General features: G+C 38.5%; 2 protein-coding genes and 1 long non-coding RNA gene across 3 annotated transcripts; 1 reads left to right on the forward strand and 2 right to left on the reverse strand.

Moving 5' to 3' along the window:
* Nucleotides 1-352: 352 nt before the first annotated feature.
* Nucleotides 353-10,417, reverse strand: rcl1 (RNA terminal phosphate cyclase-like 1). Its single transcript, XM_034896873.1, has 9 exons — nucleotides 10,152-10,417; nucleotides 9,579-9,650; nucleotides 9,065-9,240; nucleotides 8,292-8,366; nucleotides 8,064-8,188; nucleotides 7,060-7,185; nucleotides 6,659-6,815; nucleotides 2,233-2,336; nucleotides 353-524 (listed from the first exon to the last, which is right to left on the reverse strand). The coding sequence occupies exons 1-9, from the start codon at nucleotides 10,279-10,281 to the stop codon at nucleotides 371-373; spliced, it is 1,119 nt and encodes a 372-aa protein (XP_034752764.1). The 5' UTR covers nucleotides 10,282-10,417; the 3' UTR covers nucleotides 353-370.
* A 480-nt stretch (nucleotides 10,418-10,897) lies between these two features.
* On the forward strand, nucleotides 10,898-17,727 carry ak3 (adenylate kinase 3). Its single transcript, XM_034896877.1, has 5 exons — nucleotides 10,898-11,324; nucleotides 13,183-13,302; nucleotides 13,509-13,681; nucleotides 15,922-16,040; nucleotides 16,963-17,727. The coding sequence occupies exons 1-5, from the start codon at nucleotides 11,177-11,179 to the stop codon at nucleotides 17,072-17,074; spliced, it is 672 nt and encodes a 223-aa protein (XP_034752768.1). The 5' UTR covers nucleotides 10,898-11,176; the 3' UTR covers nucleotides 17,075-17,727.
* Nucleotides 17,728-19,416: 1,689 nt separating this feature from the next.
* On the reverse strand, nucleotides 19,417-21,852 carry LOC117959627. The gene is made up of 2 exons (XR_004659977.1): nucleotides 21,035-21,852; nucleotides 19,417-20,751 (listed from the first exon to the last, which is right to left on the reverse strand). It is a non-coding gene; the product is annotated as an uncharacterized LOC117959627 (long non-coding RNA).
* Between the last annotated feature and the right edge of the window lie 282 nt (nucleotides 21,853-22,134).

Raw genomic sequence — 22,134 nt, forward strand, 5'->3', positions numbered from 1 at the left:
ACTCAATTATAGACAGAATGCCAGCTGAGATCCAGGGCAGCAGTTTTCAGATTACATTATGTGCTTACATAATTGAAAAATGGTTCTCCAATGTTTTTTTAAAATGATATGAGATTAGTAAACAGAATGTGCCTTTGGAACATTTGATGAACAGTTGCTGATAATGGGCAATGTAGGTACAGCATTAAAGATCAGCCCCCCCCCTCAGATCAGCTGGTATTCTGTCTATAATGGAGTGGTATGGAAATGTTTATAATAATTAAGGTCACAACTTTCACATTTAATACAATAAAAATACTGTATTCTACTATTTGTATTTTTGTTTTATGTTAGTGAGCAAAGAGCTACAATATGTCATATAAAAAAAGTTTTATTTAATGGTTTTGTTTATGTTGCTGTAACCAACTCCTACACAGGTCATCAGGACCTTGTCCCCTCCTTTCCTTTCGTCTTCCGAAGGCTTCTGAACCTCGATCTTAAACATGAGTTGGAAGAAATCTCTAATGTGTCTGAGGAACTCGACCCTGGAGAGACAGTGAAGGAGAAGAAAGAAAGTTTAAAAAATGGGAGATGAAATTTCAGTTTCATTATTTGAGAGGGGTAGACCCTAAGTCGGATGAGAAACAGTTCAAATGTCGAAGAAAGAATACATAGTGACAGTTTCAGAACAGAGTCTACTCCATGCAGTCTGCGTCAAGTCTAGGTCTCATGCACATTACGTTCCATTCTTAAAGGTCCCATGGCATGAAAATTTCACTTTGAGTTTTTTAAACATTAATATGTGTTCCCCCATCCTGCTTGTGGTCCCCTAGTGGCTAGAAATGGCGATTAAGTGTAAACCGAGCCCTGGGTATCCTGCTCTGCCTTTGCGAAAATGAAAGCTCAGATGCTTTTTCCGCCCAGAGAATTTGGCCCGCCCGTGAGAAAGAGAGAGACATCATGGCTGTCAAATGAGAAAAGTGGCAGCTGGCCAAGGCCACCCCTCCCCTCCCCTCCCCTCCTCAGTAGCTACAGACACAGAAATGACACGTCCTAAAGAAAGCTCAATGTGGGACTGGCTCTAGTGGCTGTAATTCTACACCACGGCTAAATTCTGGGAAAGAGACTTCAGATAGAGCATTAAGGGATCACTAAGGTCTATGTAAAAGCATCAAAAAAGCACTATGTCATGGGACCTTTAAAGCTGGCATGACTAAAACGTATAATGCAAAGCCAATTTATAAAAAAAAATACAAAATACAAAAAAGGTTTTAGCTTCATTTCAAGTCTTTTAAAGAAAAAAGCCCATCAGCATTACCTGAGTGAGGAGTGCATTGTGATGGCACTGCCAATCTTCAGTTATCATAGTACTGTACTTGAGAGGGACACAGCACCGGTACCATGATAACTGAAAATGGACAGTTCATAGATCACTCCTCATTCATGGTGATGATGTCCAAAATCATCTTTGCGTTCAATTGCTTTTTTTTTTTAATCGGCTCACAAGGAATTATTCAAGTTAAAATGAATCTTAAACTGCAATATGTTAATTAATTACACATTCACCGAACACACACCCTCTAAATATATTAATTAATCATACATTGACCAAGCACGCTAACACTCTATGAACGGCCACTATCAAGTGAATGCACAACTGACCAAGTCCCATGATAATGATGCATTCAAAAGCATGTGAAAAAAATGTGATCAAATGTCCATTGAATTTAACCAAGACTTGTTATTTTCTGCCTTTTGCATAAAAAAAAAAAAAATCTAACAAATATTGCGGTGAAAAAAACACTTTACTTACATTTTCTCTCCATTCCCCTTTGTATAAGCAGAAGGCTTTCTGAGCTGTAGTCATGGCAAGAACACCTTGTTTACTGTGAACTACACTGCCCAGTGTGTTTGAAACAAACTTTTGGTTGCATGGGACATTCAATTTAGATGCCATTTAGTTCAAACATTTTAAAAACCTGGCATTTTTGTAATAATGTAATGTAATAATTTGTAAAAATTATAAACATGGAATAAGGCTTAGGTTTAACAAACTGATAAGAATAGTTACGGCCTCTGTAGTTTATTTGTCCAGAATGTCGTGCTGACGTTGAATGACGTTGGGTCGAGGATTTTGAAATACCGTCACTTGCCAAGATTGGATAAACAGAAGAATAAAGTGCATCTGTAGTAACTCATAAATAAGCTAAGGCGGGAGCTTTGTGCGTCTGTTATTGAGTGACGTTGGCTTACGTGTATGGGGAGAGGGGTCCGAGCAGAACCTTCGACACGTCCTGTTGGCCAAGGGTCATCAAGAGCAGTGCCAGGCTTTGATTGGATGAATCCACGCAGCCACCCTAAAAACATCAGAAAGAGGGGCGATAGGTTTTAGCAACAAAAAAAACACAGAAATACGTAATGGAGGTTATCTCAGGTCCAACACTGATAGCCCTCTACACTTGCAAAGCATAGCGAGCATCCGGGAGGTGTTTGTAGGCTGGATGCTTTTTTTGCCCCGGAAATACATTTTTGTTGATAATGACTTTAAAAAAGTGAAAACATTTTGAAGCACATTTATTTACAGTTTTGCTGTCACAGGCTGGCAGATTTGAAAACCTTTTTCAAAATTGGCATGTGCATTCTGAAGTACACAGTTATTTTTATAGTTTTCCTCAATGACAGTGAACACGGTGGACATGTCATCTCTCAACAACATATTTTCCTCTTCTTTTTCCTTTAATAATGCTGTGTTTCCCTGCCCCGTCTGACCTACTTGCCCTGTGCCCTATTGCTCCCCATTTTCTTCGAAACGCCAGATATATAGGAGGACAGAGTATCCCCTCTCTGCATCCAAGTGATCACATGTTATCGGGATTACTCTACAACAGTTATGTGCTATTCCCCAGGCTGTATAAAGGAGGTCTATGCCAGACTGGACACACCCAGAAGCATTTTATAAACTAAATGAACATTCAATTTTGTCCATTCCATCAGTTTATAGTAAGCTACGCAGAATCAGTTTCTTGTACTATGCATTCATTCTAACAAAGCATGCATGTGGCCCAGTCACGCAGTATTGTCAGCAGAAATACGATTCAATTACATAATCATATCACTGAAGCTACGGCGGAACTATAGTGACATTGTTTTGTTTTTTTATTGTCAATGAGGCAGATTCCTTCTACAAGTGGACACTTTATCAAACTAGGTTATGCTGTAAATATTAACTCAAACAAGTACTTCATGACTTCAACTATGCAACCTTATGAAGACCTGCACCTTGATTGCAACTACATGCCAAATTATTTCCACCATTTTACTCCATTAATAGGCCTTGAGAGTAGCAGAATGAAGGATTGATGGAGATTCCATAGTTTGACATGGTTGGACCATAATTTACAAAGCATTCTCATCTAAATGGTTATTACAAAGTATGTTTTCTGTGTATACTTTCTACTGGATGGATACATGATGGATTTTATTTTTAATATTTTTAATTCCAAGACATTTTACCAATGCACTTGTCTCCAGTATAAACTCAACAGTGTTCATTAAGCGTAAGAACCTATATACTTTAAAATATATATACATTTTAAAGTGTGGTTTTATCAAACTACATTTCACTAACATATTCCACAAAGTTGAGAGCACATTTTGTTGACTATCGAAAAATGTGTTGTGCGTGAGCACACTACCTTTGGGTGCTGCTGTTGTGGGCTATAAAAGTTTAACAAACTTACATTTTCAGGTTTCCCACGTTTTGTTAGGCATATCCTTTTCAACATGCGGCTCCACTTCAGTAGAAAATAAGAAATATATGATGCACTAACATCATTTCTGACAGCTAGTATTAGGCCCTGCCTTCCAGTGAAAAAAAAAAAAAACAGGCCAGCAGCCACCAAACGGCCACGAGGCGATATGGAAAAGTCCCGTGAATCCTTCGACTAAATGACAACCCCATTTCAAACAATCAAAGTGAAACAAGAGATGAAACTCAAGCATGTGATGGAATGAAATGGAAAATCAATGGTAACTTTCAGGAATAACGCGACCTTAACCTGTAAAACACTTTACAAGAAAATTGAGTAGATGTCACCGGGTGAAATAAAAATAAAAAAAATTGGGGGAGCAAAATACATTAAGGATAAATCCTTGTGTTGTATTTGATTTTAAACTAATTTGACACCATTCTGACTAAAATCGGAAAAAGACAAAGACATGACATGTTCTGAATTTAGTGAGAACACTTAACAGAAATATGTTATATTTTTTTTAAAGATAACATTTCATACCTGGGTAAACAGTAACTGGTTTTTTAGGACCCTTGCCTCAAATTCTGAATGTCTTTGGGCTCATTGTGTAACAACTACTATGGTCTTTCTTTTAACGTGTGGCTCTGAAGTTGTATACACACACACACAGACACTCACAAAAATAGCCAGACATTGGCAGACTAACATTCTAACAAGGCTCTTCACACATGCATACACAAAGCCAAGTTAGTGATCTCTTTAAGAAAAATGTAAGATCGTTTAACATCAAAAACTCAACCAAACCTGTATTACTTACATGAGCTCCTGTCCAGTGTTGATGTTGCTCCTAAAAACAAAATGTCCATCGTGTAGCTTTGGTTTACTACAACAAGACTGTACTGATTAACCATTAGACAAACATACGCACACGATACAGAGCGCCTATGCCCTTTAACGCAAATCCAGAAAATTTATTTTCCTTTCCCAGTTTTCAAAAAGGAGCTATTCCAGTACAAGTCACACATCCCTTTTACTTTAGTGTCATCTTTTCTCTTCTGAGCTGTTGCGATTGCCTTGCTCTCCTGCTACAGTTAGGTATTAAAATCAGCTGTTATTCAAATGCTGTTCAGTTTCTGAACTGGTGAATCTACCCATTCTACCAGCTGCCTTAGGAACACTTTTTTTTTTAGTCCACCACTCTCTGAGGCTGCTAAAGAGAAAGTTACCAACTCCATTGCTCGGAGTAAAGAGGATGCATCCAACAATATTCCTGTTTCAGAGTTAATCAGCACTACCCTGAACAGTTAACTGGACTCACATGACTCCTATGAGTGAGGGCTGAGAGGCAGAACCTGAAGTCACACAATCACTGGATCAAATTGACATATACTGATGAACTAGGCTCTATTTTCTGATTATGTGAAATTATGTTTGCCTGTGTGTGGTTTTAGTAACAGCCAAGTTTGTTTGTCTTACAACCACTGATGCAAGTCGCACCTGGGAACATACTATATGGGTAGAAATATGAGCAGAGATAAAGCCTCATTCATCAAGCTTGTTTCAGCTGACACGTCACCTTACCAACTTAAACAGGAAGTGACCTTTGACCTCTGCACACACATATCTGTATGTTGGAAGTAGATAATGTATTCAGACTCTCAAGGTCTTTATTTCTATTTCATCATAGACATTTTTGGTTTAAAAATGCATTTCTTTTTTAAAGTCGGTTTGTAATTCATAGTGGCATTTTCTTCAAGGACATTTATTTCATAATGAAATGTTGTGGGTTGCCGCCAACTGTGAGTTAACCTCTGTTGGCTCTGCAAAAAATCTTTACAAACGTCAATAAATGGACAATGTGGCATTAAACAAAGTGTCACTATAAAAAAAATGAAAAAATAAAAAAAATCAGACTCGACAGGACAACAAACTTCTTTATAGACCGACCCGAGAGGAGAGGGGACGCTTTGTGACCGGCACGCAAAAATATTTGGCTGGTGTGAAAGGCCAGGTACACAAGCAGGCTTGTATCTAGGCTACACCACACTTACCCCTGAGGTGTGCTCCCGGTGTAAGACTCTAATGTGTCCCGACTGTCTATGTCAGGTATTCCCCAAGAACTTTCATTTGTCTGGCAAGAGGACAAAAACAGATTCCACAGCTGCCATGTGCAAGGCAATTAACACCCGATAGCAGCCTCTAGTGATCTAGAACCTGTCAATGTCAAATTTGTTTTCAACATAAAAGTGATGACTTTGCACACAATCTTAGAAATATATATCCCTCCAAAAATATCCAATACCAAATTAGATCTGGATGTATTCTCTAAACCATTATCAGACATGTTGGAGAAGATTATGGACAAGTAGCCATTGTGCCTGCTTGAATTATGCAAATTAAACAGGACAGGCTTGGTATTATGAATAGCAGTTGCTTTGTAGATCAGTTAGGAGGTGAATGAGGTCTCAGTTGCCTGAAGTTTTAATGTAGCAAAGCCTTGTGTTTGCCAATTCTTACCTGATTTCATCTACTGCCTGTCTAAAACCAAAACAACACGGAGCACACCGTAAGCTTAAATACAAATATAAATCAATATTGTGCCTTTCCTCGTCTAATTGCAGATGCTGCTGTTGGACGTTTACAGGCACAAGGCCTGTTTGTGCAAAGGCTGAAAACATTGGCCAGCTTCCTGAGTGTGTACAGCTGTTCACAGTGAAAAAAATCTTGTATACCCTCTTACCAACAGCCCGAGCCTGTTAAGGGAGTGCGGAATGAAGGACAAAATGACATGTGGAATGAACACTCAATGAACTGAAATCTGAATATTTCCTTTAACAAACCCCAAAAACCACAACACTGACATGAGTGTGTATGTGTGTGGAATGAGTATGTACTGTAGGTGAGTTCTTTTTTTTTGCAGTACTTACCCGATGTACCTCTTCCAAAAGTAGTTTGGCACAGTTCCTGCCAAGGTCTTCTGGTAACATGGGGTCTCCCTGACCCTGCGGCATGGACGACATCTCAGCACTGAGGAAGGAACCATTCAGCGTCTCTGCCACCAGGGTCAGACCAAAACCTGGAGACCTGCGGTTAACCAGCAAAAATTACTTAGTGTATTTCTCTGAGTAATCTGGGATAATTGACACTTTGTTATTGCGCAAATAGTGTTTTTTGTATACATATCTACAGTACTGTATGTACTGGTGTGGTTTGTCTATTTATTGATCTATATATATGAATAAAAGTAAGCACACTTCACAAACAGTGAGTAGGGTTTTTTTAACTATCAAGTAATGGCCCTGTAATTAATTAATGTTGAGATACTCACTTGCCAGAGTTGGCCCCTTTCATGTGGTCGGTGTGGATGTAAATGTCTGGAATGAACTGGTTGAGGACGCCCCTGGCTGACTCCACTATCCTGTTAGCCATCTGAGGAGAAACTCGAACCGAATATCTGGGTTTAGACGGTCAAGGACCTGTGATGACTCATACGCCAGTAGTTTTAACTTAAAGCTGAAAGAGCACAAACTTAAGAAATTGACAAAGTTTAGTTTCTGCCAATCATTATTGCCAAAAATGTACTTGTTCAAGCTTCTCCAATGTGAAGCTCTCCAATGAAGAGGATTTGCTGCTTTTATCTGCCTATTAACATCGTAAACTGAATAACTTTGGCCTTTTGACTGTTGGTCAGACAAAACAAGACATGTTGTGGGATATTTTAAGTGTGAAAAACTGTGATTCCCTACTATTTTCTGACATTTTGATAAACAAAAGGATTACTCAAGAAAAATGGTCATTAGATTAGACCAGGGGTGTTAACATTTTTTAAGCCAAGGATCCCTTAGCTAAAAGAGTGACAGTGTAGGGACACCCCAACTACATTTACTGTATAAAATTAAGTTGCATTGCAACTGGGCAAGAAGGATGAAGATGAATGCCGGTGACTCCATAGTGGCTACCTTACCTATAGTATGCTTATCTTCAACGTGTACATTACATGTTTGTTTTTTACAAATATGCCAATTTATCTTTGTTATTATAATGTAAAAAAGAAAAACTCTTAAATTTACCTTTTCAGATTTATCTAAATCTAAAAAAAAAAAAAACTTTCATACCATAATTTCTTTTAAACATTATTTTAAAGCCCCCTGCACTAACTCTGAGGAACCTTAAAGAGGTTACGGCCCAACTGTTGAATATCTCTGGATTTGACAACAAAATAAAAATAGGACTGAACTGAAAAAAAAAAGCTTTTAAATAACAATTTTTATCACATCAACTTTGTTTATAGATTAAAAAAAGGGGTCATGACTGTGAGCCTGAGAAGGATACGCCACTCCTCTGATCCTTTTGATCTTTGCTGGGTCAGTCAACTGCACTGGCCTGATGGTCCTGCGGACAGGACATGTGAAAACTACTTCTCCTCCCCCACCAGGCGCCATACCCCTCTTCAGCACCTGAGAGAGCAGGAACAGAGAGAGCGAGAGATAAGGATAGGCCGACTTGTGTTCGAGCAGCAGCACTATAATGTATAACCTTACACCACCATTGTGTCCTCACCTTGAGATCAAAGCCCTCTCCATCAATACCAAATTTCTTCATCAGAGGGAGAGCTGTGGACTTCAGCATGTCAACCTACAGGAGACAGTGTTCACAGCCTTAAAACATGCTTCTGTGTCTTCACAGGGTTGAAAATGCCTATGATGAACCATTTCCAAACACAGCAACACACTGTTTCCACGACAACACCTCTCTCTATTGTCTCTGATGCTTTCTCGTCTGTGGTTTATCCACTTTGAGACAATGCAGCTCAGAGCAACAAAAAAATAAGAATGGCTGAGACTGACCTGCTGTAACAACACATCAAACATGCAAATAAACTCAGAGGCAAAATGGGTGTCACAATGAGAACAGACTGCATTTACAAATGTATAATGTAAACCACGAACTGAACATCTTCACACTGTCTAAAGTCAATATACAAACTTCCGATTTGATGTAAAAACCTGACTATGCTTCTGACCTGTTCAAAATTCTCCACCTTAGAAATCAAATATGCAGTTTGTAACGACACCTACAGCGTTGATTTGAGCTGACATATAATTGCATGAAATGGTGGGTGTACTAGAGGGTAGTGCACATTTGGTTTTGAGAGGTGTGCCTTTTACCCAGAAATTCAATGTAAGCTTTGACATGTTTTGCAGAAGAATGCTTAAGCTCCACGCACCCAGTGTGATCATGAGCTACATAAGTCACACTTAAATTCAAAGGAACACAATTAAACAAAAATGAATAGTTAGAAGATGATAAGATACATGCATGCTTGGCCTCACCGTCGGGTCGGTGGCATCGTTAGTGACTCCCCTCAGTGTGGCCTTAAGAGAAGTCTTCATGAATGGAGCCAACATGAGCAGGGCCTCCAGATAGTAGCCAACAGAGCGCTGTAAGTTACAGTCATGTTCTACAGAGCCACCATACAGCAAGCCAGGCTGGTAGAATAACACAGTACCTTGTGAGGACAGACACATAGGGACAGTGAGTGAGTCCATAATGTAGTGGGTGGTAGTTTACAGTGTTATAACGGAACCACTGAATATCACTCCAGTTGAACTTAACATTACTGCCATACGCCAAAGAGAGCAAAACAAGATATAAAAAGAATGATAAGAGAGCGAGAATACTGAACACCAAATTACTAAAATCATATAATTATACCTGGGTCCATCTGCTGGTGTTGAACAACACTGAAATGACTCTGCTGTCCTCTGACAGTAAACAGTAATTAGATCAATCCCAAAGATTGTGAAAAAGTAAACACTATTGTCATATCCTAATGATACCACTGACCTGTTTGGTTAATCTCTATTATGGAGCCATTGGTCACTTTGTCTAGCAGTCTGATGAGGCTGGCTTCAAAATCTGGAGAAGGTAAGCAGAAAAAATATTCAGTTAGTCGAACCAAACATCTTCCAACAGCAGAATCCGTTGATGAAAGCCATATTTTCTAATATCTAAGGCGAGTCAGCACACACACATACTTATCTAAACAAGTTATGTTGGGGTAAGCTAATGCCTTCTTTTTCCTTTTATATTTTGCCCACAACACAAAAAAATATGGAGTCAGAAAAGTGGATTAAAGTATGCTTGCATACTGTTGGAACTTCTGAAGACCCTCACTCACATGTGCCAAGATAGGTCCCTCTAATACTGTCAAAAAGAGCTCTGCAAAAACTGCTTCAATGCTCTTGACCACTATAACACCAGCAAAACTTTGAGGTAAGAATGTATTCATCTCACATTTACACTACTGTCCCATCGTTTCCACACTTCTGACGACCAGTGATAAAACCCACTCCCAACTGCGTAACAGCTAGCACGTTAGCTCTGGAGCTAACTGCGCCACATGCAACTGCAACTCACCGCGAAGCCCCGGGTTATCATCTTTAGACCGTATGTTTTTTATTTTAACACGCTTCCCGCTGAGTGTGGCTAAAACTAGCCGTTGTCTAAAGAAATTGCAGCCGTCGTAAGCGAGCCCGTGGCTTGCCATGTTATTGTTGTTTCTGCCTGGCGTCAGTGAAAATCCACGTGTGTTTATCTTGGAAAACGTTGATGGGAGGTGAAGATACGGCAAAACAGGAGGTCCAGAAAGGATTTTTTTGAGGGCACGTCGCCGCACTGAGCCACTAGGTGGCGTCAGATAGCGATTTATTAAAGCACAGTGGGCGTGGCTTGATACTATCTTTGCGTCTTAAAGGCACAAAGCGTGATCAAAACGTAAACAAATGGGTTACCACTAGCCTATCTGTAAGGATTGTCTTTTATTTTTCATCAGTAGGATACAAAGGGTTGGCATAAAATGAAGTGAATTTAAACCAAATTTAAATACACAGACTCGCACAATGATTAAATCTAGCCCCGGACGTTTCCGGAATGTGTTATTTAATCAGGAATGTCTTCTCCTCTCTTTTGTTTTAGAAGCTGAAAAGAGAGTGCAGATTGGTTGTTGTTCAACCCAGCCTGCATGCCAATCTGCAGCTCTGTCCGTTGAGAGAATTTAATCTAGGCTGGGAAGGGATTAATCTCCGAAACCGTGCCAACAAGCTTTTTCCCTCCGTAGATGCAATTACATAACCGTGTTACATCTCCAGTAAACACTCATTTCCCTTATCAGGAGTGTTCTCCTTTTGGCCCCGCTGCCACTGTGCTGGCTGCTCATCTTCTTCTTCCTACTCCTCCTCCTGCTATTCCTCCTCTTCCTCCTCAGTGTGTTTCTGCAGGGAAATACAAGTCTAGCTCGAGTGAGATTCTCGACTGGCTGCATAAAGACGCGCCCCGGTTGCGCACTTCTTAAGAAAGTATACGTGTTCGAGTCTCGAGTCTGAGCATCCAGAAGGGTTTCATGGGAAGGATTAAACTCAGTTTCAACAAACAATCGTCCAGAGATGGGTCTTAACAGGATTTTTCGTGCTGTCATTATGGGACCTCCGGGGTCGGGGAAAGGAACAGTATCTGGGCGCATTACTAAAACTTTTGGACTGAAACACATTTCTAGTGGGGACATTTTGAGAGCCAACATCAACGCCAAAACCGGTAAGATAGTGACGTTCTACATCTACCAAGGCAGTAGAGATGTGATCTTTACTCAAATCTACACATCTCGAAATGTTTTTAGAAGCCAAGATCCTGCAACAAGATTATTTCAGGTGTGGTCTGTTTAACAAGAAGGGACCTTATACATGTTATTTTTAAAACATTGTTTTATGGACTGTTAGAAAAAACCTACACATTTTACTATCATGCTTAAAACATAAGCAGATTGTTATTACACACAAACAGGAACACTACAGGAAGTTATACTGACATTGCAGTTGGATTTCTGGACTGCTGTGATAAGAGCACCACTCCTATACCAGTTAGATTTATTATCTGGCTGTGACATACCACCGAGGTTGAATGGAAGAAACGATGTTCTTTTTAGCCAAGGTCAGTTGGTTTTCAGGGTTATGGAGCATGCTGTTTTATGTTTCTACTGGAAACACTAGAACTCAACATTACCTGAGCTTTGGAAGGAGGCATACTTCTCAATATCACCTTGGATAATGATAAAGAGAGGTGCAAAGGTTAGGAAGACTGCACCTTTGTTCCTTAAGAGGAGGGCCTACAGATGAAGAGGTGTGTTTTCACTGCTGTTTGATAGAGGAACCCTATGTACACAAAAGTAGTGCAAGGTTAAAGTAGGATTAGGTCTCCCGCAATGACTGTTGTACAATCCTATCAAACTTCTCTGTTATACTTACATACTGTACACTTGTAGACATTTTCAAGTTCCTCAATGGAACCAGAACCTTGTGTTGTCGGAAGCTGTGCAGTCAAAGCAGTTCTTTTTGTCTTTCCCAGCTCAAATTTGCCCAAACAGTCCATGGATCTGAATCAGTGACCTTAGATTCCTGAGACCGCCTCTCAAACCTTCTCACAAGACATACTGGACATTAAAAATGACTGTTTGGATGTATAACGCATTACAATGCCACTTATCAGTAGCAAAATCCTCCTAATCGTTGCATCTTGCAATACTTGCCTTGCTAAACTGGTAACCATGCAACAACGCCTTTGCTTTCTAAAGAACTTGTTCTGGGTTCAGTGTGCCGGCCCAAAGCATACTGGCGTGCCCTCTTCATGTATTACATGTGTTATATCAGAAGAAACAGCAACTCATTCAGTCACATTAACATAGAATAGCGGTTGTTACTGTAACAATGTATTTGCTTCCTGAACTTCTAGTTATTTGTCATATGTATTTAATTGTCAATTTGACCCTTTTACGCTTTTTATCTTATGGTAACATCACAGCAGTAATCAGCACATTCAGGTCATTTCTGCAAGGGTTGTCAGCAACTTCCTTTCTTCAGCTGGACTCTGCCCAATTAAAGTGGAAGTGATAGAAAAAAAGAAATTCTCATGCAGATTATCATGTTAAATTAGGTAGCTTCATAGCAGAACAATGTTAATAAGTTATATAGTACGTTGTCTTCAGACCATCAATGTCAAAAATGCATTGATGTATCAGATGGAAACTGGCTAGATTTTTTTGTGCAGTTCTCTGTAATTTAGCATGACATAATATATGTTTATACTTTGGTTCTTTTTCCCCAAAAACTGTGGTGTTATATAATTCTTGGCTACAGGCTGTGTTTACAACGATAGACACTTTGCAAACACTGCCAGGGTGGAAGTGTTGAAGGAGGAAACGGCTACAAACATACAAACGCTTAGGCTATTAATTTATTTAACTGGAGAAAATTGATGTCATTGATGTGTTTGGCAAGAAGGTACAGTTCATCTTTTATACTGTGGTTAGGAAAAAACTGTGTTATAGACATTGTTATAAACAGCAACCCCATCTCTTTTTGTGTGTGTGTGTGTGTGTGTGTGTGTGTGTGTGTATCAGAGCTCGGTCTTTTGATGAAGTCCTGTATTGATCAGGGTCAGCTGGTACCTGATGACATCATGTGTCGTCTCATCCTGAGTGACCTGAGAGCAATGAGCCAGAGCAGCTGGCTGCTTGATGGTAGGACCACTAATGTCTCCTGGGAAGCATTTGTTAGAAAAAAAGGGTATTATCAGCATTGTTTGCTAAAGATCTTAACACGATTGTAAGATAATTCATGATCTTTTAGATCTATGTCTTATGCTATTAAGTTCAAATCTTGGTATAGTTGTTTTTAAACATCCTTCTTTCCTGTACCTTTTGCCTTGTCCATCCGTCTCTACCAGGTTTCCCTCGTACGGCATTCCAGGCCGAGGCTCTGGATGACGCCTTTGGCGTGGACACAGTCATCAACCTCAATGTACCTTTCCACACGATCAAAGAGAGGCTCACCTCACGCTGGACTCACCTTCCCAGCGGCAGAGTCTACAACATAGATTTCAACCCGCCTAAAGTTCTTGTAAATACATCCCCTCTCCCCTATTACTCCTTCCTTGTTTGAGTTTCTTGTTTTCAGACATCAGTACAGAAAATATACATAATATAGAGTATAATTGTTTCTTTTTTATGCATGATATTGGAACTCTAGTTTCTGATTGTTTCCTACAAATGTTCTTTGAAGATTTATCTCTGGTGAAATCATTTTTATTGAAGTTATTTTTGACCAACATCATTTGTATGCCTGCTGCATCCTGTTTCCATGACTACAGACAGCGCTGTCTGACACAGGCAACTACTTTTTAGCTGAAAAAAGTATCTGGCATAGACATTACCAAGTTCTCTTTTACAGACTTTAGTCATTTTACATATTGATTTTATCCTTGAAACTAACAAAATAAGCTAACATCTCCCTTGATAGGCTCAATTGATGGGTCTATTAGTAAGTATTATATATTATATATATTTAGCCTATAACATACAGTTAGGTTGACAAAGTTTTTGACTTTCTGTTTCGGTGTAACTGATGAATGATTATTCCTAGCTAATGTGCCTGTAGTCATGTGTTCTTTCTGTGGCAGGGATTTGCAGCTTGTGTTCCGCTAGATTTCCCGCACAGTCTGGAGGAGTAACACATTCATAGTTAATCATTGGCTCAGTCTACTCTTCACAGTCCTGCTTGAGAGAAAAAAATGCAACAGAAGGACCATAAAAAGGCAGAATAGAACCAATGAGGTTTAGGGTTTAAAATGCCAGTATTTCTTCTTATTTTTAGTTCTTTACCTTCAAACACTAATAGTGAAAACTGAGCTTATTTCATCAGTAACATCTTGTACCAGAGTTCTGACTTAAGCTTTCGGAACAACTTGAATTGCTTGAGGCATGGATTCAGGTGTTGCAAATGTGAATCATTCATTTCATGCATATCATTTGGGACAGCACACTCATGCTGTTACTTTGCAACCAAGAAGTGCTCTTTAGGGACTGTGTAAGCTCCCTAAGGAAACCGTAGACACTGTTAAATTCCTGGAACGTTCTATGCATGTCTCATAACAGCATCTCCTGCTGAAATATACAAGAGGGTAAATTGATACAATGAATGGTTGTAGCTGGTCATAATATGAATGTTCCTCACACTATTTCCAGTGGTGCAGGTTTCTATTTAGATTGTCTTGAGATAGTAGCAAAATATTCGGACACGCAGACTTTCATTTTTCCTTCTAGTCTAACTGATCAAGTCATTTCAAAACACCTGCGGCTTAATTTTAGACCTGTTTGCGTCTCCAGAGATGGCAATGTTTGTCTGTTGGTTGGTCAGTCCAACAACTATTGAATGGATTTCCATCAAGTTTTGTGAAGACATTTATGTTCCCCAGATGGTGAAACCTACTGACTTTTCCTTGAGCACTACCAAGTCAAAATCTTTCTTTGGCCAATACTTACATTTATGACCAAAAACCTTCAAAACTAATGAGATTCCCATCAGCCCCAGTGGAACCTTGTGTTTAGTATTAGTTAGCAAATGTTACCATGGTAAATTTAATTCAAATGATAAACATGTCAAACATTACCTGATAAACATCAGCTCGTAAGCTTGTCCCCCATGTGGTGTCAAAAAATGATATAGAATCCACTTAGAGATGAGATGAAGACTTTTTTTGTGTCCCAGGTATAAATAATAGCATTAATAGTGGCTGAATTCCATTTAGCTGCTTCAGTTTCAATGTCCCTGTATTGTAAATGCTGGCTCACTGTTACACTGTCATAACTTGAATAGAACCGTTTTGGTTAACATACTGTAAAAGATATGACGTCGTCATACTTTCTGCTGCGGTTTCTGTTTGAGATCATTATTTTGGTGAAATGGTGTTATCACTAAGTCTAGCAACATAATGTCTTTCAACATTATTCAGCTTTTCTATCATCAGCCTTGTGTCTCCTTAGCACGTTTTTTTTTTTTTTGTTTTTTTTTTAGCAGTGTTTCACATTCCAGTTCCTGTGCGGTATCTGGGTTTGGGCTGGACAAATCCTAACTGGAAGTTACAGTGCTCCAGCATTTATAAGCAACCTTGTCTCAACAGGTTTCTCACATTTTTGGGGTTTACGATATATGATAATTCCTATTACTATACAGCAGGAGTGAAAAAAAAAAAAATCCATTTCCAGCTTGTTGAAAACATGCATTCAAAAGTACTATAACAGCGTTTTGCAGAGTTGTAGTTTTTACAAGTTGGCTACAGCGTTTTGATGTGTTTTTTCCAGGGTTTGGATGATGTGACAGGGGAGCCTCTTGTCCAGAGGGGCGATGACACACCAGAGACAGTGACACGGAGACTGAAGGCCTATGAAACCCAGACAGAGCCTGTCTTAGAGTATTACAGGTAAGATACATGGATCAAAATACATCTACCTACTTATATACAGTATATGTAGATGTGCTTGTAACAGTTACCTATTTTGCAGCACTATAAAGAGACCCTGAGGAAAAATAGGAATATGTTAGACTGCATTGCCCTGTATTATCTCACTGAAGTATACACATAAATGAACCACCTTAACTCGTCCCTTCACAGTCTTCACAGTTGCTCGCATGACTGAAAATTGTGTAAGAGACACATTTCAAAATGACACACTGCTATTAATTAAATAAGCGCAAATGAAAAAATATTATTATCTTTACCATCATCAATACAATCCAAGAAAAAAAAAAAAATACAAATACTGGACTTGTGAGGCTGTGGACCCAGTTTGCAAGAACAAGCATGATAGTTTCTATTTTTGGACCCCCCCTTTTTCTTAAAAGCTACAGACTCAGAAATGTCACGTCGTAAGGAAAGCTTATTGTGGGACTGGCACTAGTGGCTGTAATTCTGCACCAAGGCTGAGACTATACAGCTATGGTATTAGGGGACCACTAAGGCCTGTATAAAAGCATCCAAAGAGCACCATGTCATGGGACCTTTACATGTTTTTAGTTACAAGGCTGTTGTTTAGTAAATCTATCACTTCCAGAGCTGTACTGTTCATCTTTATTTAGACTTTTTCCAAAAAATGTCAACAAAAAAAAAAAACAGTTAAAAGGGGGTGCAATATTAAAAAACGTTTGAGAAAATATGCTTGAAAGGATAAGAAAATGCTTTGATTGCTGTTTAATATGTTTTATTTGCTGTACAGCATATATTAAGGTAGTAGTCACAGTTCTCTGCATATTAAAAAACTGATGAAGTGATGCATGTATTTTTTCTGATTGCTGTGTGGGAAAAGCAGTTTACATAGTAACTGTACTGTTTACTTTCCTTGCAGGAGTAAAGGTGTACTACAGATCTTCTCTGGGACTGAAACCAACAAGATTTGGCCGCACGTCGAGGCTTTCCTTAACAGAAAACTCTACTCGGTTAAACAAAAAGTTGCATAGAAAGCCTGAACAGAGCAAGAAGGGTTATTTTACCGGCCTAAACCACTCCGTACGCACCATCCAATCATGTGCCTCTTTCTGTGAACCAAGAGGAAAGCCATCTCTGCAATAATATACTAAGAATGTTAAAAATGAGGGGCAAGTTCATACAGTTTATGTCAGGAGCGATAATAAGACTGCAGATAAGTTGGGAAACTCTCAGGATGTTTGCTTAAAATCCTAAGCATTAATCCTTAGATTTTCCACAGATTGTCTTTTTATTTAATGATGTGCCTTTATGAAACCAGGAGACGTTGCTGTATCTAATATCAAGGTAACGTTTACAAGAAATTGTAAATTTCAAAAAATTACAAAAGTAACAAAAACAACACTGAAAACAATGAACAAACACAAGAAACGATTTTGTGCTAAATGAAAGATTTTTCTGTTTTCTCTATTAGAAAAAAATACTATAGGGAATTGTGCCATGTTATACAAATGACTGTATATTAACTTTTGCACTCAAGTGCCTTTTGCTGCTTTTGGAATGTAACAGGTAGCTCAGTGAATGTAGTTTGTAAATATCTTTTATGAATATGGACCACATATTGAATGATGTATGAACCACACTTGTTATATTGAATATGTTTAACTAAACATTGTGTAACAGCTTCTTTTAACCACTGTGAGTCTTAATTGTATTGACTTTGAAATTCACATTGTTTTATTGGCGTTCTATAGGCAGTTCTCTCAGGTCTAATAAACAGTATAAATATAAATCCAGTGGCTGGTTCAGATGAGTTGAATTCACAGCGTAGTGGAGAAAGAAGCTCACAAAAGCAAAAGCTAAGCAAGGCATCGGCTCACCAAACTAACTGAGTAGATTTGCATAGATCAGACACTGTTTGCTCAGTCTATTGATAAGCGGTCCTTTGTTTAAACGAGGAATTAACTCCACTGGAGCCGGTTCAGACGGTCCTTACTTTGAATGTGTGAACCCGCTGGAGTTTGGCTTTAACAAAAGGTCTCACCAACAGTGACCCAAGAGCAATGCATTGTTTTGACCAGCTATGCAAAAGGCAGGCGAATCCCATTAACACAGAACGTTTGTTTTTCACAGAAAATAATAGAAATCTAATCAGTAAGTAGGAAAGAGGATATCAATATAAAATAAAATAACTGTTAATGGTAATTCGTTTTCTTCTACAATGACACAGGCTATAAATGTATACTGATAGTTGCCATGTGATGTGACTTGACAACTAAAACTAGATTCAAAATGTATAACTTAAAAAGTCAAAGCACAGTTTGCACAGGGCTATCATCTTGTTTGAAGATTTCACAGCATTTAAGGTTGATCCACAGTTTTGTTTTGCACTTAAAGTCTGAAGAATTATTCACCATGTTAATAGCCATAGAAATGCTAGCTTGCCTTACAAATGTAGCCTAGTGCAGCTTCATTTATGCAGTGAATGCTTCCTGAATTATACTGTGTGTGTTTCTAAAAGAATATCACCTCTTCCTAAACAACATACAACTTGTGATCTCAATACACTCAAAGCACTACTGCTTCTACAGCATTGTAACTAAGTGGTTAGCACTTCTGCCTCACAGCATGAAGATTGTTTGTTCAAATCCAGGTCATTCCAGGCCTTTTTGTGTGGAGTGCTCTGGTTTCCTCCCACCATAAAAACATGCATACTAGGAATACAGTTGAAAACTATCCGACTGGCTAACACTAGCACATTTACAGAAATGTTGATTAATGTGCATTGTCCCAATCTAAATAAATCTTGTAGTTACTGTATGTAGTATATTATCGTACACCAAAATAAGTCAACTGGATAACTTCCCAGTCAGTGTTTTATTTGACTAATTATAATAGTAACACACCTGCCCCTAAAACGGTTTCCTATAACACTTAAATGAGTATGACTCATCACGGACAAGTAAAAAAAATTGATGCAGCCGAAACGGTACTCCCTAAAACTTGGTATTTCACCTTGACGGGCGTGGTTTTGCAGGATGTGGCAGCGCAAGTTTTAGCAAGCTCTTAGACTGCCTCAGCCCGTTCTGAAAAATCTTGAATTCTTTTTATTTATAAAATTCTAATTTTATTCTTCATGTTTGCCTATAATTTGTGAATTTGGTCTCCCAACTGTGAAAATTGATGGTCTTGGCCTGTTTAGGACTACATTAATATCAGCATATCATCTATCGTCTATGTAGATTTTTGTTTGACATAATTTATTTTTTTCTATGTATCAACAGTAAGGCAAAAGTTATTAAAATATCTGCAGGAAAGTCTAGTCACGGTTTCAGCCGTGCCACCATCCCTTTCTGTACAGCACAGCTGCACGTTAAAAGCTGCCATACTCGTTCTATATTGCAACAATGAATGATGGGTTTATGAAAATTAGTAGTACCCAATAAATAAAAAAACTCCTGGATTCAAACTTAAGGAAATGTATTTATCAGAAAAAAAGAAAGAAGTTCTCATACACAATAGCCCCATTACCATTGTGCATTGCTATAACAGCTGTCATTTATATATATTTTTTTAGACTTGGTGAACACTGAGAAATCTGTAAGTAGAATTTTAAATTTTGAAACTGACTTGTACGGTATCAGTTTGAAGTTACAAGGAGTGCCATCTCTTATAAGTCTTGGGACAAAGGCATATAAATTACTAAAGGATAAAGGTCAAAATTAGGTTCCTAATTCAAAAAATGACGAGACAAACCGATGCAAGCCTACAAGAACGTGCATCAGTCACACACTCGGAATTTGCAGTATGCAAGCCAGCATGCTTTTCAATATTCTGACCCACAATCATAAACAAGCTTGAGGGCCAAAGTTTAAATTGCAATGTTATGAAGGAGTATGTCCCATTTGTAAGCAACTTGCATGCAACAGCACATACCTGTTAAGGACAGCTGCAGTACATACTTAAAAGTAAAAGAAAAAGTATGCAAAAAGGTTTTTCTGGGAGTCTCCAGCAGTCCCCATTTTTATTGGTTCCTGGGTTACCCACAATGCAACTCAACTTCATCATGCCCGATGAGCCCTTTGTATAATTACAGCAGGACTACAAAGAACTAAAGCAGTTGACAACAAAACACAAACATTGAGCATTAGATCTATATATTTAAGTTTTTACAGCCGCAATAAAAAGCCAAATCTTATAATAGCCTACTGTGAATAGGAAGTGTATGCTTTTCCTAAAAGCTCACGTCTTAGTGACTGAAATTCCTATACTAAATCTCACAATCACAAATTGGTGATAGTCTTTAAATAGTTTAGGAGGTTGAGACACCATGGACACTGGCCACAGGTTTAGAATAACAGCATAAGCCATACAATTGTTTTGCATAGTTGATAAATCACTGTGGACAAAAAAGAAAATACATTTAAGACCACTACAGGACATTGTTATAGCTTCACTGCTTACGTCAGTTTGTGTGTGTGTATGGTATGATTCTTCTTATATGTGCACTGCCCAACACCAGCACTGTGCAGAGAATACATAAATCTGTGAAATTATTGATAGTGAAATTACAAGTGCACTGCAGAATCCACGATGCATCACAGGCTAGCTTTATGTGATAAACAAACATTGTACTCGCATTATATGGTAACTTTAATTCCACAGTCTGTAGTAAAAATCTAACTGATTGAGTCGCTCAGAAGATTTTTGTCTCGTTTGAAAAAGATTATCATCAATGTGACAGTTAATTGGAAGTCTGATAAATCTGGCAAAAGCTCCCTTGAAAGATTTGACAACAAAAAGTCTGCAAAGAGAAAAAGTTAAACAAAATGTCATACAATTCAAACAAGCTCATCTAAAGCCTGCTTGTTAAAAAAAAGAAAGAAATGTTCAGAATTTCCGATTCAACTCTGGATGACAGGGAACACAGCAAAAAAAAAGTGACAAAACCTAAATGTAAGAATATTAAATGGCAGATATAAAGTGCAGGACACATTCAGATGCAGAGTTCCTTTCTGCATACAAACATACAGCAATAGTGTCTTTGTAGATCACTCAGACCTTTTCCCCCTCCCTCCATACCGGTGCTTTTCAGCTCCTTCTCAGGTGTCGAGCCCAGAGTCGTGAACACACCTCAGACTTCACACTTCTGCAAAAGGAAACTAGCAGTTGTGATCTGGTTTTAGATGCTGGATGATCTAGATGGCAAGCTGGTAAAGAAAATGTAATCTTGTTGTACTCTGGTTCCACCCTGGAAATCCAAAGTTCTTGCGACAGCAAAATTTGAATTTGCTCAGCAAGTTAATCTTTTGGATTTGCGTCTGGAATTCCAGGCTGCTCTGGCTCATCACTGAACCAGAAAAATAAATATACAAAGCCAATGCAGGCCTAGTAAACCCTTTCATTACCGTCATCTAAGTGCCAGTTGAAATTTGAGGCTTTGGTTATGTCAATGCCTTCCAATTCATAAGAAACACATAATTCAGGTGATGACTAATATCCAACCAAAACTGGCAAAAAAACCACCTCTTTACACCTAACATATTACCATGCCTCTTGCGCCAAGATAACCTCAGGAGATGGAAAATCACATTTACACCATGATTGTATCAAATACCTTATATTTGTGCTGATTTTGTCCCTCCAAAATGCCTTTCTGCATTCAAATCTGAGTACATTGTCATGTTCTATCTGCAGAGTTGTTATATTGTCTTGCATACCAAAAAGCACGTTCTGTTGTCTTAAGCTCATTATTCGTCTATGTTAAGCCTGGGTATTGTTCCAAAAGGCTGAATTATTTCTGTCCACTAAAGGACAACTATTACTGTCATCTTATGTTTTATATGGAGTGGAAATTTGATTAAATGTCAAAGATGCATGTAAATGGTAGATGTAAAAGAGGTAGTTGGATTTCTTACGCGAATTACAGTAATTGCCTCTTTAAGGCACCCCAGACAACACGCAGAATAGTTTTTTTTTAAGATATCCGTCTTTCAAGAAATGTATAAATTACAATCAACTCTCCCACTCCCGACGTTGTAACATGTAGCAGCTCGTTATGGCCTTTCCAAGGAATGGCAACAATCATGTAATG

This window comes from Etheostoma cragini, chromosome 16 (assembly GCF_013103735.1).
Source record: "Etheostoma cragini isolate CJK2018 chromosome 16, CSU_Ecrag_1.0, whole genome shotgun sequence".
Classification (NCBI taxonomy): domain Eukaryota; kingdom Metazoa; phylum Chordata; class Actinopteri; order Perciformes; family Percidae; genus Etheostoma; species Etheostoma cragini.

What these genes read in the sequence shown, in the direction of transcription:
- ak3 (XM_034896877.1), top strand. Translation starts at nt 11,177, where the DNA reads ATGGGTCTTAACAGGATTTTTCGTGCTGTCATTATGGGACCTCCGGGG. An exon ending in GAGCAGCTGGCTGCTTGATG is followed by an intron (nt 13,303 to 13,508) that starts GTAGGACCACTA and finishes CGTCTCTACCAG; the next exon opens with GTTTCCCTCGTACGGCATTC. An exon ending in TCAACCCGCCTAAAGTTCTT is followed by an intron (nt 13,682 to 15,921) that starts GTAAATACATCC and finishes TGTTTTTTCCAG; the next exon opens with GGTTTGGATGATGTGACAGG.
- rcl1 (XM_034896873.1), bottom strand. Translation starts at nt 10,281, where the DNA reads ATGGCAAGCCACGGGCTCGCTTACGACGGCTGCAATTTCTTTAGACAA. An exon ending in AATAGAGATTAACCAAACAG is followed by an intron (nt 9,241 to 9,578) that starts GTCAGTGGTATC and finishes TGTCCTCACAAG; the next exon opens with GTACTGTGTTATTCTACCAG. An exon ending in ACGATGCCACCGACCCGACG is followed by an intron (nt 8,367 to 9,064) that starts GTGAGGCCAAGC and finishes TGTCTCCTGTAG; the next exon opens with GTTGACATGCTGAAGTCCAC.